The 16,582-nt window shown below is 55.4% G+C and overlaps 1 protein-coding gene across 9 annotated transcripts in view; it reads right to left on the reverse strand.

Moving 5' to 3' along the window:
• The window catches only part of TBC1D16 (TBC1 domain family member 16), a 98,896-nt gene that overhangs the window by 63,036 nt on the left and 19,278 nt on the right, over positions 1 to 16,582 (reverse strand). For 8 of the 9 annotated variants that reach the window (XM_063617326.1, XM_055241495.2, XM_055241496.2 and 5 more), the window contains exons 2-3: positions 15,665 to 15,907; positions 12,738 to 13,335 (exon numbers count right to left, since the gene is read on the reverse strand). In XM_063617326.1, the coding sequence (XP_063473396.1) occupies positions 12,738 to 13,335; positions 15,665 to 15,845 (779 nt within the window). In that variant the 5' untranslated portion in view covers positions 15,846 to 15,907. Of the gene's footprint in view, positions 1 to 8,307; positions 8,594 to 12,737; positions 13,336 to 15,664; positions 15,908 to 16,582 lie in introns of those variants that run through there. The other variant, XM_063617329.1, reaches the window with a different exon arrangement.

Raw genomic sequence — 16,582 nt, forward strand, 5'->3', positions numbered from 1 at the left:
GCTGTAACTGATGAGCCAATATTGACACATTATCAGTAATAACTGACGTTCACAGCTTCTACTGGGTTCACTCTTGGTGTTGTACAGTCTATGGGGTTTCAGGGACGCAGTGGCAGGCGTCCACCATTGCAGCCTCACACAGAATAGTGTCGCTGCAGCCAGGCGCAGTGGCTCACACCTATAATCCCAGCACTGTGGGAGGACGAGGCGGGCGGATCACCTGAGGTCAGGAGTTCGAGACTAGCCTGGCCAACATGGTGAAACCCCATCTCTACTAAAAATACAAAAATTAGCCGGGTGTGGTGGCAGGCGCCTGGAATTCCAGCTACTCAAGAGGCTGAGGCAGGAGAATCGCTTGAACCCGGGAGGTGGAGGTTGCAGTGAACTAAGATTGTGCCATTGCACTTCAGCCTGGGCAAAAAGAGCAAAACTCTGTCTCAAAAAAAAAAAAAAAGAAAGAAAAGAAAAGGAAAAAGAATAGTGTCGCTGCCTTTGGAATCCAGTATCTGCCCATTTATCTTTTTCTCCTCTTGAGCCCCAGCAGGTGTTGATCTGTTTACTGTCTTCCTAATTTTGCCTTTTCCAGAATGTCCTACAGCTGGAATCATGCAGCTTGCAGCCTTTTCAGACTGGCTTCTTTTTTTTTTTTTTTTTTTTTTTTTTTTTTTTTTTTTTTTTTGAGATAGGGTCTCACTCTGTCGCCCAGGTTGGAGGGCAGTGGTGCAATCTAAGCTCACTGCAACCTCCACCTTCTGGGCTCAAGCAATCCTCCTGCCCCAGCCCCCCCAAGTAGCTGGGACTACAGATGTGAGCCACCATGCCAGGCTAATTTTTGTATTATTATTATATATACATATATATTTTTTTTTGTAGAGACAAGGTTTCACCATGTTGCCCAGGCTGGTCTCCTGAGCTCAAGTGATCCACCCGCCTTGGCCTCCCAAAGCGCTGGGATTACAGGTGTGAGCCACCGCGCCCAGCCCAGATTGGCTTCTTCCACGTAGCAATGTATATTTCAGCATCCTCCACGTCTGCTCAAGGCTTGACAGCTCATTTCCTTTAATCGATAAACAATATTCCCTTGCAGGGATGTGCCACCATTCGCACATCCACCCATCACTGCAGGGCATCCTGACTGCTTCCACTGCGCCCATATGAATGAAGCAGTTACAAACACCTGTGTGCAGGTTTTGTGTGAAGGATAGTTTTGAACATTTTTAAATGTTGAAAAAAATCCAGAGGAGAATATTTCACAACACATGAAAATTATATGAAATTCCACTTTCAGTATCCTTAATAAAACGTGAATGGGGCCGGTCTCGGCTGCTCATGCCTGTAATCCCAGCACTCTGGGAGGCTGAGGCGGGAGGATTACCTGAGGTCAGGAGTTTGAGACCAGCCTGGCCAACATGGCAAAACCCCATCTCTAGTAAAAATATAAAAATAAGCCATGTGTGGTGGTGGGCACCTGTAGTCCCAGCTACTCAGGAGGCTAAGGCAGAAGAATTGCTTGAACTCAGGAGGTGGAGGTTGCAGTGAGCCAAGATCACACCACTGCACTCCAGCCTGGGCGACAGAGTGAGACACTGTCTCAAAAAAAAAAAAAAAATTAATGGAACACAGCCATGCCAATTAACATATATTGTGTGGTGGCTTCCATGCTACAAGGGCAGAGTTGAAAAGCTGCAGCCAAAACCATTTGGCCCCCAAAGCAGAAAATACTTGCTGTCTGGCGCACCGGCCAATCCCTAGAATAGACAATTACAATTCCCAACTTTGAAAGTCTAGGAAGAAAACCAACCCAAATGATAATGGCAACACCAAAGGAATCAAAGATCACAAACAAATATTTCCCTTCTGCCTTTCCCCCAAATTTCTTTTCTTTTTTTTTTTTTTTTTTTTTTTTGAGATGGAGTCTCACTGTGTTGCCCAGGCTGGAGTGCAGTGGCGTGATCTCGGCTCACTGCAACCTCTGCCTCCTGGGTTCAAGAGATTCTCCTGCCTCAGCCTCCCAAGTAGCTGGAATTACAGGCATCCACCACCACGCCTAGCTAATTTTAGTATTTTTTAGTAGAGACGGGGTTTCGCTATGTTGGCCAGGCTGGTCTTGAACTCCTGACCTCAGGTGATCCGCCTGCCTTAGGCTCTCAAAGTGCTGGGATTACAGACGTGAGCCACCAGGTCCGGCCACCCTCGAATTTCTAAAATGAGCACAATCTCTTTTGTCCCTTTGGAAGCCCATTTCTACAGCGTCTTTGCCGGGGCCCCAGCAACTTGTCTGGGACTCCTGACCAGACTCACTCACTCAGCTCTAGGGGTCGACGAGGCTGGGCCATGAGGAGCAACTGACATGACAGAAACGAGGAGTTTCTCAGGGTCCTGATTGTGTTTGGCTTTTTGCTTTTTGTTTTTAACCAGAGTCACTGCTCAGCCATCACTTTGTGCTGGAGGCTTGAGCTCTGCGTCACCCTTTCCTAAAACGGGGTGATGACCACACTGACATCGGGTGCTATTTCTGGGATTCAGGTCGGCACCCATAGAGCATGAGCCGCGGTGAACGGTGCTCCCCCCAGATTCGTGTCCACACAGAAGCTCCCAATGTGACCTTATTCAGAAATAGGGTCTCAGCAGATGTCACCAAGCTAAGACGAGGTCACCCTGGATTCGAGTGGGCCCTATCTAATGACTGGCATCCATATGAGAAGAAGAGAGGGCACACAAAAGGACACACCCTGTCCATGTGGCAAAAGAAGCAGAGGTCGGAATGATGTGGCCACAAGCCAAGGAATGCCTGCAGCCACCCAAACTGGAAGAGACCAGGAAGGACCCTCCCCTAGACCTTCCAGAGGGAGCGTGGCTCTGCAGACACCTTGATTTTGGACTTCTGGCCTCCAGGACCGTGAGAGAATACATTTCTCTTGTTTCAAGCACCCGGTTTGTGGTCCTTTGTCACAGCAGCCCCGGGACACTGATACAAGCACGTCCAACGGGGCTGGCAACTCAGTCAGGTACACAGTGATGATGACTGTTTACTTGCCCTGTACTGAGCCCTCTGTGCAGAGCTTTACCTGCACAGCCTTCCTGAACCCCCACAATGCCCCCACTTCACAGAGGAGTAAACTGAGGTACAGAGTGGTTCAACACCGTCCAAGGCCACCCCCTGGGGGTCTTGAGTGGGACTTGGATTCACAGCTGGGCCTCTGACCAAAGCTCAACCACTTATAGGCCTTGCCCAACCAAGGCCGCCAGCCCCTTCCCTGCCTAGACATCATGTGTGAGCCAAACAGCCACGCCAGAGTCGCGCAGCAGAGGGCTGGGCACGGTGGTGTCCCAGTCAAGTTCTCTGGCAGCCCCTCCAAGCTCCCGGAGCTGAGGGGCAGCCAGGGAGGGGGCCAGTGCTCGGCTGGGCGCCTGCTTGGCTTCTCCGCCTGGCAGTGAGACTCCCGGGGCGAGGCTATGTCCTGTGGCCATTTCTAGACTGACCGTGGCCACACGCCAGTCCATGGGGCTCAGACTAGCCAGCTGCCCTTCCCATAACAGCTTCCCTCCGACCCCCAGCATCGGCCACCCTCTGGGTGCAGGCGGAGCAGCTGGTGGTGGCCACCTTGGCTTGGGTGGGGGGGGAGTCTGGGGGAGGGAGGAACGCCACACAGAGCCTGCCAAGTGCTACAGAAACAAGACGAGATTAGTCTGAACGACACACAGAACAGATTGCAGGGTGTCGGGCAATGGGATGTTTTAAAGAAATAAATCTCAGCTCCCGGTTACAGAAGCACAAACAAACCCAAACAACAGACCTTCAGGAGCTGCTGGCTTCCCGGCTGCCAGGCTGCGCTGGGCCCGGAGGGGTGGGCGGGGGTTCTTGGAGCATCCTCAGGGGGCGGCGGGCACTCTCGGGGCATCCCCGGGCGCCCTGGTTGGCCCACGACTGGGATGGGGGGTTTGATCCTGAAATTTGGGAGGAATGGAGGATGCAGCCCTCCCAGCTCCTGGCCATCCCACCTCCGAGGTCTCTCTGGGACCCAGTTGTCCCTCCCCTGGGTGGCGGCAGCTCCTGGACATCTGTGCTGCACCCACCCCTGGTCCCTGCTGCTGCTGGAGTGGCCCCTAAGACATGCATGGCCCACCATCCCCGCTCACCCCTTGCCCCCCTCCCTGCTGTCTCCTGCCCTGGACCCTCTCACATGCCCTTCCTTCCACCCCCCACCTCCCGCTCCCTTCCTCATCCCCTGCTTTGTGTTCCCCCCCGCTCCTCCAGGCTCTGATTTGCTGGGCAGCTGCTGCACCCCGGAACAAAGACAGGAAGGACAAAGCACATCCTGATTCGTGTGCCACGGCTCACTTCTTCGCCCACCTCCAGGAGTTTCTAATCCGCCTCGGGCTTGCCTGGAGGGTTGGGCAGAAAAGGAACGGCAGGAAACACAGAGGGGATCCGGCGCCCAAGCAGAGTTTGCGAGGCCAGGGCGACACCCCCAGCACCTTCCGTGGGAGCTTCTGCAAGGATGCTTCCCAGCACTGGGTCCTGGCCCACCAAGCGCACTGGTTCTAGCTCATTCTCAGAGACTGGACTCTTCCCCGAGAGCCTCATTTCTGTCCTCTGTGCCATGTGGGAGGACAGGGGCCGTTACAACAACGATGAATGATAACACCGTTAATAATTCAGCCACTGCCGCTGATACTCGGTCGACAGGGAGCCTTTTCCTCCTAAAGGCAAAAAGCACTTAGATGTCGTTTATTACTGCCTCGCACGCCCTGCGGGGTGGGCTGGCACCTGCCGGGGAATCCATGTGAGGTGGGGAGCGCCCGCCCCTTGGGGTCTGCTGTCCAAGCACTGGCCAGCTCCAGGTGAACCCTTGTGCCATCACCCCCATGACAGGGGCCACCCTGAGGGAGTAGAGGGGCCTTGTCTTATCATCTTATCTTTCCCCCATTACTTTTGACAGAGAGTTTTTCGGGCCTGTCCTGCTGGGAGGGTCGCTACGTTTCTAGGGTCCACCTTCCATCCTCCCAGGAACGTTCCATCCAGACCTGTGCTGTCAGGCATGGAAGCCTCGTGCTGTGACCACCAAACTTCACATTCATTGAAGATAAAGAAAGACCAAAGTCCAGTTGCTTGGCCACATCTGCTGCATTTCTAGGGCGTGCTGGACACACACAGTGGGGCACAGGCACAGGACCGCGTGCATTGCAGGACGCCCTGCTGACGGCGCTGGCCCAGGCACTGGGAGGACCCTGTGAGGAAGCACCCGGGAACAGTGGCGCACGTAGGGAACACCACGTGGCCTTGACAGGAGCTCTCCAGAGAGAAAACTCAGGTCCCAGCAGGGGTCACGGCGAAGAAAATCTCTTCTGCCTGCAGGTGGGCTGGGGTTTCAGGAGAGAGAACATTCCAGCTGCAGAGAGCAAGGTGGGAAGCGGCTATGCTTGGGGTGAAGCGCCCACTGTGTGTGCAAGAAAGGGCAAGAGGAAAGCGGGAGGGCAGGGGGTCTTGGCAGGACCCCGGGGTGGGAAACACATTGCTCCTGGTGCTTGCCCACCTGTGGCCGCGCCAACCTGCTTGGACTGAGTCTGACCTGGCAGAAACTGCATGACAGAAACCACAGTAATAAGTGGCCAAACCCTGAGGCCAGGCCACCCAGCCCATCCCAACACCCAAACACCGTCTTGCCTAGGCTGGCCGCCCCGAGAAGGCATGCCGGGAATGACAAGAGGACCCAGGGAGAGAGAGAATGAAACACTTCCCCAGGGGGAGGCCCCGCTGGCGGCACGGGACCCAAGGTGGCAGGCCGGCGGCACTGGTGTCGCTGGAAGGACCTCAGTGACCAGCTCGCCCTGGAGGCCTCCTCATTCGTTAGCAGCGTGTAGGGCAGTGGGAGATGCTAAGCCTGCCCGAATGTGCAGGATTCTCCCCATTTTTTTTTTTTTTTTTTTTTTGAGACATGTCACCCAGGCTGGCGTGCAGTGGCATGATCTCGGCTCACTCCAACCTCCGCCTCCCGGGTTTAAGCAATTCTCCTGCCTCAGCCTCCTGAGTAGCTGGGATTATAGGCGCCCGCCACCACACCCAGCTAATTTTTGTATTTTTAGTAGAGACTGTGTTTCACCAGGCTGGTCTCAAACCCCTGACCTCGTGATCCACCCACCTTGGCCTCCTAAAGCGCTGGGATTACAGGCGTGAACCACCGCGCCCGGCCCCGTCTGTCTATTTTTATACACTGGTTTTAATTCTAAGCTTAATATAATCACAGAATAACATTTTTGAAAACAGAAAAGTAAAAAAAAAAAAAAAGTGCTCATAATCACACTAGGCTAACACATGGGCCACCTTCCTCTCAACCTCTGCCATCCACTGCCATGGCCACTGACCACAGGCGCTATTCACATTTATATTAACCAAGGCCAGGCACGTGGCTATGCCTGTAATCCCAGCACTTTGGGAGGTCCAGGCAGGAGGGTCACTTGAGCCTAGGAGTTTGAGACCAACCTGGGCAACATAGCAAGACTCTGTCTCTAAAAAATAAAATAAATGAACGGGGCATGGTGGTGCATGCCTGCAATCCCAGCTACTTGAGAGGCTGAAGTGGGAGGATCACTGGAGCATGGGAGGTCGAGGCTGCAGTGAGCTGTGATTGTGCTGCCACTGTACACCGGCCTGAGCAATAGAGTGAGACTCTGTCTCTAAAAGCGAAATTTAAAAACATTTTAAAATTAAAAACAATTTTATTAATCCGCATTATGTAAAATTAAAAATTCGGTTGCACTTGCGCCATTTCAAGGGTTCAAGAGCTGCACGCTCCCGGCCGCTGTGCGGGACGGCACAGACCTAGGTTCTGTCTGTCCTGGCAGAAGCTCTGCTGGGCAGCCCTGCTCTAAGAGTCTCATCTGCACCTCAGGCCTCTTCACAGAGTTTAACTGCAATGTGTAGAATCATAACCCGTTTCCTGCTTTGTGTCTGATTCACTGTAAATTTCCACACTGCAACACAGCATGGACTATTTGACAGTCCTTGTCAATCCCTCATCTTCTCCTATCTGGCAGCACCGAGCTTCTGAACCTTTTATGGGTCACAGACCTTCTGGGAAGTCAGATGGTGCCCCCTACTCATATAAAAAAAGTGGGGTAAGATTTCAGGGGCTTGTGAGCCCAGGTTTGGAAACTCCCTGATCCAACAGAGGGACCTTAGAGGGACCTTAGTCAGTCCACCTCCTCTGCTGTTGGATTCTTACTTTCTGCTCCTTTTTCTCCACTGTAAGGAATACCACGATGCACATCTTCATGCAGAAGCTTTTGTCTTTCTACTTTTATTTTCTTTTGGGACAATGTCTAGCTCTGTCCCCCAGGCTGGAGTGCAGGGGCGCCATCTCTGCTCACTGCAACCTCTGCCTCCCAAGTTCAAGCGATTCTCGTGCCTGAGCTTCCCAAGTAGCTGGGATTATAGGCACGTGCCACCATGCTGAACTAATTTTTGTATTTAGTTGAGACAGGGTTTCACCGTGTTGACCACGCTGGCCTCCAACTGCCAACTTCAAGTGATCTGCCCACCTTAGCCTCCCAAAGTGCTGGAATTACAGGCTTAAGCCACATGCCGGCCACTTTGGCCTTGCTATCTGTAATTTGGATTCTTTCTTAGGATGAGGTCCAGAGGAGACATTTTCACTTAGGGAGCAGAATCTGGTGGTTTTTGTTATTGTTGTTGTTGTTGTTTTGTTGTTTGTTTTTTGTTTTGTTTTGTTTTGTTTTTTTGACAAGGTCTCACTCTGTCACTCAGGCTTGAGTGCACTGGTGCGATCATGGCTCACTGCAACCTCCACCTCCCAGGCTCAAGCAGTCCTCCTGCCTCAGCCTCCGGAGTAGTAGCTTGGATTAAAGGTGTGCACCACCACACCCAGCTAATTTTTTTCTTTTTGGTACAGACGGGGTCTTGCTATGTTGCCCAGGCTCGTTTCAGTTCTTTACCCAGGTCACCAACGCACATCCCCAGGGCAGGGTCAGTGGACACGGTGCCAGCCCCATGGCGCCCCATTATTCCACACCCTCGCCCAACTGGCCTTTTAGGCTGGACGGTACCTTCCAGCACAGAAACCAAGGGTAGGATGACCAGTCGCGCTTGGTGGTCACCCTCCCCAGCACACCCCAGAGCCTTGCTTTCTACACCGAGGAGGGCACAGGACCAAGATAGCCCAGGACTCACCTCGGCTCGGGGAAGCTCAGAGTCTTGGGGTCTCAGGGCGGGGAGGCAGGACGATGCATTGGCGACAGCAGCTCTCCTTATCACCCCATCCCCCCAAGTCAGCCTCGAGTACTCACTTGGTCAAGGATTTCCAGGCCGTCGCTGGACTGGGGGCTGGGGCTTCCAAAGGAGACCTCTGGGTTTGGTAGGTGGGCTCACCTTCCAGCATCCAGACCCCACCTGGCCATACTCTACAGGTAGCACACGAATGTGGGCAGCCCGGGGGACACAGCCATTTCTAACTCCTCAGCTCTTCTGCGAACTACTTGCCAAATAACCATATACCTGGGGAACCTCGGCCCCCGGGGTGGGGTGGGGGAGTTGTCCCTCCTGGCCAATCCCAGCCAGACACGCAGCCTGCACATGCAGTTCTTCAGATCCACCACTAGAGGGGACCCTCGAGCCAGCCTACCTGCTCTGCCCTCCCGGGGGACTCAACTCCCAGTTAACTATTAATAGACGCCCCACCCCTCAGTGGTGATGGGTGCACCCAAGTCCTCACCAACACCCCTGCGGAGTGGCCAGTCCTCTGGGGGCCTCGGCCCTGACGCCACTCCCCACCCCAGAGCACCAGGCGCTCTCTCTCTCAGCCCCTTCACAGCAGAGGTTCTCAACGCTACCTGCACTTCAGAAACCCCCATGAAGTTCACAACGTTCCCATGCCTGGGCCCCACCCCAGCGATCCTAGTTTAATTGGTCTGGGTGCAGCCTGGGCATCAGGACTTTTAAAGCTGCCCAGGGCATTCTCACGGGCAGCCAGGCTGGGGACGCCTGCTCTACAGCGTCTAGGACAATTAACCACCTTAGCCAAGGATCTTCAGTTCTATCACACGAAGGCCCCGGGGGATGGGGATGGGGATGGGACAAGGACCACCACCTCTGCTTCCTGGGTCTACCATGTGGTGGGGGCCAGAAGCGCATAGGAGCAAGGAAAGACCAGGGAAATGCAGATTCCAGGGCTCACCCAGCCCCTTTCAGAATCCATGTCTGCTTTTCTTTTTCTTTTTCTTTTTTTTTTTTTTTTTTTTTCCCCAGACAGGGTATCTCTCTGTCACCCAGGCTGAAGTGTAGTGGCATGATCACAGCTCACTGCAGCCTCCACCTCCCAGGCTCAAGCCATCCTCCTGCCTCAGCCTCCTGAGTAGCTGGGACCATAGGCATGCACCACTATGCCCAGCTAATTTTTATGCATTTTTTATAGAGAGGAGGTTTTCCCATTTTCCCCAGGCTGGTCTTGAACTCCTAGGCTCAAGCGATCCACCCACCTTGGCCTCCCAAAGTGCTGGGATTACAGGCGTGAGTCACAGTGCCCGGCCCCCATATCTACTTTTTAAAAATAAAAAGAAAGCTCTCAGTAGTCTGTCTTGGAGACAGGCTGTTTTCACTACAGCCTTGTACTGAAGCACGCACTTCTCGGGGGGTGAGGAGAGTCCATCCACATCCACCTCGTCCTGGCACAAAGCTGCAACTCGCCACGTTCAGCAAGCCTCCCCTGGACCGGGCTGACACAGGGCCGAGGGGTGAGCCGCACCGAGCCCGCGGCCATGTGGCCAAGAGGCATTTTCTGAGCCTTCATCAGGAGCAGGGCCAGGCTGCGGTAAGCATCCCCCAGCACAGTCTCCGGGTGGGGACAAGTCCCAGGCCAGGCTCGCTGACCCCATACCCCAGGCTGGTGCTCAACCCTCACGCCAACTCTGCCCTACAAGGGGGTTCTTGGCCGCATTTCACACCCGCGAGGCATCTGCGTTTTGGACGTGGGAGGTAACGGCCACAAGATCACACACAACTCAGGATGATGCCAGGACTGGAAACATCTGTCGGGCCCCAAAATTTACTCCTTCACCACCATCTGCCTCCCAGCAGCTGGGACGGACAGGCGGACAGGGTGTCTCAGTGGGGACTCGAGTATCAGAGCAGAGAAGGGGGCCATGGGTAATGCCCTCCTCAGCCCAGGGTTCGGGGGAATAGAGAAGCCTCTGCCAAAAGCTGACATGAAGGTGCCTCGCCCCAGGAGCTGAGTCTCAAACATACAAGCTGGCCGGTTAGGAGAGAGGGGAAGGAGGAAACCCAGGCAGAGGGGATCCCTGGCCCTTTGTCTTTACATGAGGCAGAGACAGCCCTACGAGATCTAGAGGCAGAGAGGAAGATGAACTTGGAGGTGTGCACAGTGGGGGACAGGGAGGCAGGCAGCATCGCTCAGCAGGGCCAGATGGTGACAGGCTTTGGACCCTGAGCAAAGGAGATGGCGCTTCATCCTGAAAATGATGGGCGGCCCCCGGCGGGTCCCAGGCAGAGGGGCAGCTTGGCTTCCAGAGTGAGTGCACAGCACCCCTGTCCGCTGCCCACTGATGCCAATACACCCCCACCCTCAGTTGTGACAAAAAAGTGTGTCCTGGCATTGCCATATACCCCCTGGATACAGACTCGGCCCCGGGTGAGAATCACTACTCTAGAAGAACCTGGAGGTACCTGGGCATCAGCGTATAAAGGCTCCCCCCAGGAACCCCCCACATGCAGCCAGGTTGGAGAACCAGCAAGGCGGAGGGTGGGGAAAGGCGAACCAGGGTGCATTCTCACAATACCCCCAGAAAGTGGATATTACCAGCCTCATCTTACAAACAGGGAAACCGAGGCTCCGAGAAGAGAAAGAATTTCCCAGGTTCACACTAACCAGTGGTGCCAGGACTCATCTGGCACTCAACTCCCTAACTCCTAAACTTCAGCTCCCTACGAGATGGGGCTGCAGGAGAGAGAGCTGACCGGCCAGGTTCTGGTTGTGGTTCTGCCACAGAATCCTCAGCCCCAAGACCGCGGGCCAACCCCACCACCTCTCTGGGACACAGCTGGAACCTTCCCCTCGCCTGGGCCCTGGGGATGCGGGGACACGGGGACGCCCGCAGGTTCTGCTGCACTGTTGGCCTGGCACCACCAGGGGGAGCTCCAACTGAGCCCGGCCAGCGGGACCCAGGCCAGGACCAGAGTTCGGTCCCCACCGCCCCCACACCTCCTCGGGTTCCCTGGCGCCTGATGCCACCCAGCTCGGCAAGCCTCCTGGGACCTGGAGTCCTCGGTTACGGCTCACGGCTTCCTTTTATCTGCACTCTCAAATAACTGAGATGAATGTTATCGGTTCACCCTGGGGCTCTAATGGGCTGCATCTTATCAGAGGGATAAAATCAGGAAAGAACCCGTCCCACAGTCACCCCTGCTGAGGCCAGCAAAGCCTGTGTCCCTACTTCATGCCCAACCACTCCCCGGCTTAATCGGCCTGGGGTGACCTTTTATGCTGCAGCCCTGGAGCAGACCCAGCTGGGTTAAAATCCCAGCTTGGCCCGGGCACTGGCTGGGTGACCCCTGGCAAGTTGCTGACCTTCTCCAAGCTGCCCTTTCCCCTTCGATAGCAGGGGATAATATGAGGGCCCACTTCACGGGGCATGGGGCTGTGGAAAGCACACACGTGTACCATCCACAGCCCTCGGTGTCCAGCGCCCAGGTGAGGCCCGGACCACCCACGTCCAGCATGTGCCCAGCTCACACCACGAGCTCGACAGTTAATGACCTGCTCGCTGACTGATGTCAGCTCTTACTGTTGTCTGTGGTCACCACCATTATTTGCCTAGAAATCTAATAAGCGAAAGGACCACAGCCAGGGCACAGGAAGGGGCTGTGGAAGTCGGATGCAGGCCCCCCGTGCTGGCTCTGGGGCTCCGGGCCGATGCGACCATACAGGCAATCACCCCAAGGCCATGAGGACCCTCGTGACACCATGCAACCCTCCCCACTCAGGAAAGTCTCTTTGGGTTCCAAGGCCCAGGGAACCCACCGCAGGGCATGGGTCCAACTCTAGCTCCTGCAAGTGTGGCCAGCAAGGAGTCCAGATACTCCAGCTGGACTCCCCGGGGTGCATAGCGGCTGCCAAGTCAGGTGAATATGGTCAACACTGCCCTGGGACTACGTTCCATCCTCCACAGCTATGAGAAAGAGGGAGGCTAATGCCTCCGGGGACCACAGGGGGCCAGGTCACGTGCCCAGTGGGCTGCAGGGCAGAGCGGGGAGCTGGGGACCAGCACATCTGGGCTTGGGCCAGCCCTGTGCGTGAGCCTAATGATGCCACCCGGGGCCTCTCGGGCACTCGCTTGGGGACTGAAAATCTCCTGCCCCTCCGGTGATGGGAACAGAAGGGACCAGGACTCCCGGGGGCTTGGCCTTGGTCATGGACCCATCAGACCTGGCAGGGCCTGTTTAGTCCTAGTGAGTCTCAAGGAGAGAGAAGAATGTGGACACCCCGGTGCACCCTTCACAGTCCTCTGGGCGGGGTGTAAAGTGGGGACTCCCTGCTGAAGCCCTCGCCTCGGGGAGGGGCTCCTGCCATAGCCACAGCCGCAGGCAGTTCAGGCAGATGCCTCCAGCGCTCACCTAGCATCACAGGTGACGCAGGTGACTGTTTCCTGCCCAGGTCAGGCCTTGGGGGCCTCCTGAGAGCCCACGCCCAGAACCAGGAACTCACCTGCTGTCGCTTTCCAGAAACACGGAGCCGCGGCTCTCGGCCAGCGCCGCGCTGATGGGCGAGAGGCAGAAGGGCGAGGAGAAGGTGTCTGAATCTGAGTCAAAGGAGCTGTCTCTGCTCACTCCCTCGGCTGACAGTTCCAAGGAGCCATCCTCCTCCCCGGCCTCGGGCCGCGCCTCCCGCCCCTCCTCGGTGACATCCTGCGGACTGACCGTCGACAAGATCCCAGAGGGGCTGCGAGCAGGCTGCGAGGCTGGCTGGGCACCATCCACCCCCAAGCCCTGCGCCAGCTTCTCCTCGTCCTCTGGCGCAGGGCTGGCGAGCACGCGGTCCGGAACACTCTGGGCCGCCACCAGGATGTCCTCATCTTTGGGGGTCAGGGTAGGCCGCAGCTCCGTGGGGGAGGGCTGGTGGGAGGCTCCTGAGCTCCGGGTGCGCCGGCCCCGAGGGCGAGGTGCCTTGCGAACGGGGGAGCTCTCGGGAGTGATGTAACGCAGGGCCTCCTCGTCCTGCCTCTGGATGCGAGAGTTGGGGACCCACGCCAGGATGAGGGTGGCTCCCAGCATCTCATCCTTCTCCATGTACAAGCACAGGTAACCTGTGAGGAGCCAGGGGGACGGCGTGTTAGAGGCCAGGAGGCTGTGGATGAGGCCCTTGTGGCACCTTTGGCGAGCTGCTCGGAGAGGCCACCGCCCTTTAGTAAAGTGCCAGTCCGGCCTCAGATACAGCCTGGCCCTGAGCAAAAACACTAGAGGGAAACTGTGGAGCTTGACATGAATTCCAGCTACGCGTGTTTTCTAAGAACACACACTTCCAGCAGATCCAGGGGGTCCCCAAGCACCGGCGTGCCATGCGCCTTTCTTTTTGGTTTTTGGGTTTATTTGTGTTTTTTTTTCTTTGAGACAGGGTCTCGCTCTGTGTCTCAAGCTGGAGTGCAGTGGTACAATCTCAGCTTACTGCAATCCTCACCTCCTAGGCTCAAGCAATCCTCCTACCTCAGCCTCCCGAGTAGCTGGGACTACAGGTGCACACCACCACACCCAGCTAATTTTCTTTTTTTTTTTTTTTTTTTTTTTGGTAGAAATAAGGTTTAACTATGTTGCCCAGGCTAGTCTCAAACTCCTGAGCTCAAGCGAACCGCCCACCTCAGCCTCCCAAAGTGCTGGGATTACAGGCGACGAGCCACGAGCTCAGGCTTGCCATACACCTTTCCAAGTACCAGGGGCTCTCCCTGTGTTCAGAGCCCTGACCTTGGCCCCAGGGCTCAAGTGCCTGCAGCCTCCCTGTCTGTGTGAGCCCAGTGGCCCAGGTGCCCAGCTTCATGGCTTTACTGCACTGTTAGGAGGGATGGAGGCTGGAGACTTCATTCTATTTCACAAAAAGAATTCATCCAAGCCGGGTGGTATTTGGGCCTTTTCCAATCATCAGTGGCACTCATGGCATTTTTTTAATGCAGATTATTGCAGGAAGGGGCCACCTTTGCAGATGAGCATTGATGTCACACATGGGGCTGCTGGTGACATGGAGCGGAGGGATTTCTCCTGGGCCAGAGCAAGCGGGTGGGTGCTCAGTTCTAGGGGGAGGTGGCATTTCCTAACATAGCACCAAGCAGTTTCAGGATATCCTGATTCCTGGGCTTCCCCCACCCAGTCTCCAGGCCTCCACAACTCAGACCCCTAGAATCTCCTAAGCACTGCTCCTGTTGCCAAGAGAGGCTGGGATACCTGGGGAATGTCAGCCAGTTGGGCATTAGGATAACATGAGCCTGAGGCTGAGAAGTGTTTCCACATCCTCCAAGCACGCAGCTTTGAGATCGGCAAGAGGGTCCGAGACGGCTACTCCCCAGTCAATCTCTCTAGAATACCCTCAGGCCAGGCGACCTCCAGGTCAAGGGGCCACATTGCCCAGAACCTGCGCCCCTTTCTAGGGCACTCCAGGGAAGCCCCTGCCCACGCAGCCGCAGCCAACGAGCCAGTGGCTGTAACCATACACTTATGAAGGCAGGGGGGCAGAATACTCTCTTTAAATGTTTCATTGGCATAATTTAAACTTTTGTCTTGTTTAAAAATTTATTTATTCAGTATTCAATTGAAACATAATTTGCATAAAGTGCCCAGATCTCACGTAATTTATAACTTTTTTTTTTTTTTTTAATAGAGATGAAGTCTAACTCTGTTGCCCAGGCTGGTCTCAAACTCCTGGGTTCAAGCAATCCTCCCACCTCAGCCTCCCAAAACGCTGGGATTATAGGTGTGAACCACCGTGCCCAGACAATAACTTTACTATTTTGCCATCTTGTCTGGGGCTTCTGTCTGTACTCTTGCCCAGGCCAAGCAAATGTTAGGGTATGCCGGTGCAGGCTACAGCCAGGCTGCAGGACACTGGGGCCCTGAAACATCCTTTTAGCAGCCAGGGAAGGGGACGGCAACAGGAAGAAACGAGAATTGAGTCCAGAGACTGCCCTGCAGCCCCAGCTCCACCACACGCTGGTACTGTGCAGCCGAGAGTCGCTCAGCCTCTCTGAACACCAGCGTCCTTACCCACCTAAGAGGCCTGCTGGGGCCCTGGCCACTCCCATGAGGTTGTTGTACAAATTAAATAAAGCAACAGATGAACAAAGCAATGCATTTATTTGCTGCAAGTCATTCACATGAATGACAAGGGACCAGGCAGGCCTCAGGGATCACTAACACATCTTTTGTCCCTCCCTCTGGAAGCAGCAGGGCTGAGGGACTCACCCAGCCTGCCATGAGCCAGACTTAACACCCCCAGACTCTCCTTCCGGGAGGACAGCTGCTGTTAGTTACACGTTCTGGAAAAAGAACCAAATGCACTCTCTTATGTGCTGTGGCCCAGGGCCTTCAGAGCCCTGGCTCAGAAAATAACCTGGGCTGTGGGACCCTGGAGGCTCGCCTGCCCTGGCTCACCTGGGTGGTGCTCCCCCAGCCCCTGCAGCCCCTCCGGCGGGTGCACGCAGACATTGTTCTTGGAGTAGATGATCTCTCCATCCAGGACAGAGGGGGACCCGCTGCCGCTGCCACCGGGGGTGAGGGTCAGGAGATCCGAGGCTTTGGAGGAGGCCCTGCGAAGGAGGCGGCCCAGAGACATTGCCGGGCAAGTGTTTCCATTCTCCGCATGCGTCTGCCCGGGCAGGGCTCGTCAACACCTGCCTGGGGGAGGAACAGAGAGGAGATGGTCAAGGTTGTGGACTTGTGTCCTGTCTCACAGCAGTACGTGTCACCTCGGCACCCGGTGGGTTCTGGTTAACCACAGGAGCGTGTCCTGCTGGTGCACAGCTCTGTACAGGGTAGGCCACGTTCTCCACCTTGGCCGGGCCACCCTGTCCATCGCAGGAGGCTGAGCAGCGTCCCTCGGCTCAACCTGTGGATGCCACTAGCACCTCCCTTCCCAGTAAGAAAACCAGAACATCTCCAGGCTTTGCCAAATGTGCCCTGGAGGGCAAAATCCCTCCCAGGGAGAACCACTAAGCTACAGGAACCCTGTTCCCACCTCAGCAACTTCACAAAAACCTCCAGGCATTCTCTTTTCTCAGTTTCCCATCTGTACCAGCACAAATGAGCCCTTCTAATTCATTAAAAAGAAATAAACAGGCAAGGCGCACTGGCTCACACCTGTAATCCCAGTACTTTGGGAGGCTGAGGCAGGCAGATCACCTGAGGTAAGGGGTTCGAGACTAGCCTGGCCAACATGGTGAAACACCATCTCTACCAAAAATACAAAAATTAGCCAGGTGCGGTGGTGGGCGCCTGTAGTCCCAGCTACTTGGGAGGCTGAGGCAGGAGAATCACTTGAACCCAAGAGGCGGAGGTTGCAGTGAGCCGAGA

This window comes from Symphalangus syndactylus, chromosome 14 (assembly GCF_028878055.3).
Source record: "Symphalangus syndactylus isolate Jambi chromosome 14, NHGRI_mSymSyn1-v2.1_pri, whole genome shotgun sequence".
Lineage (NCBI taxonomy): Eukaryota > Metazoa > Chordata > Mammalia > Primates > Hylobatidae > Symphalangus > Symphalangus syndactylus.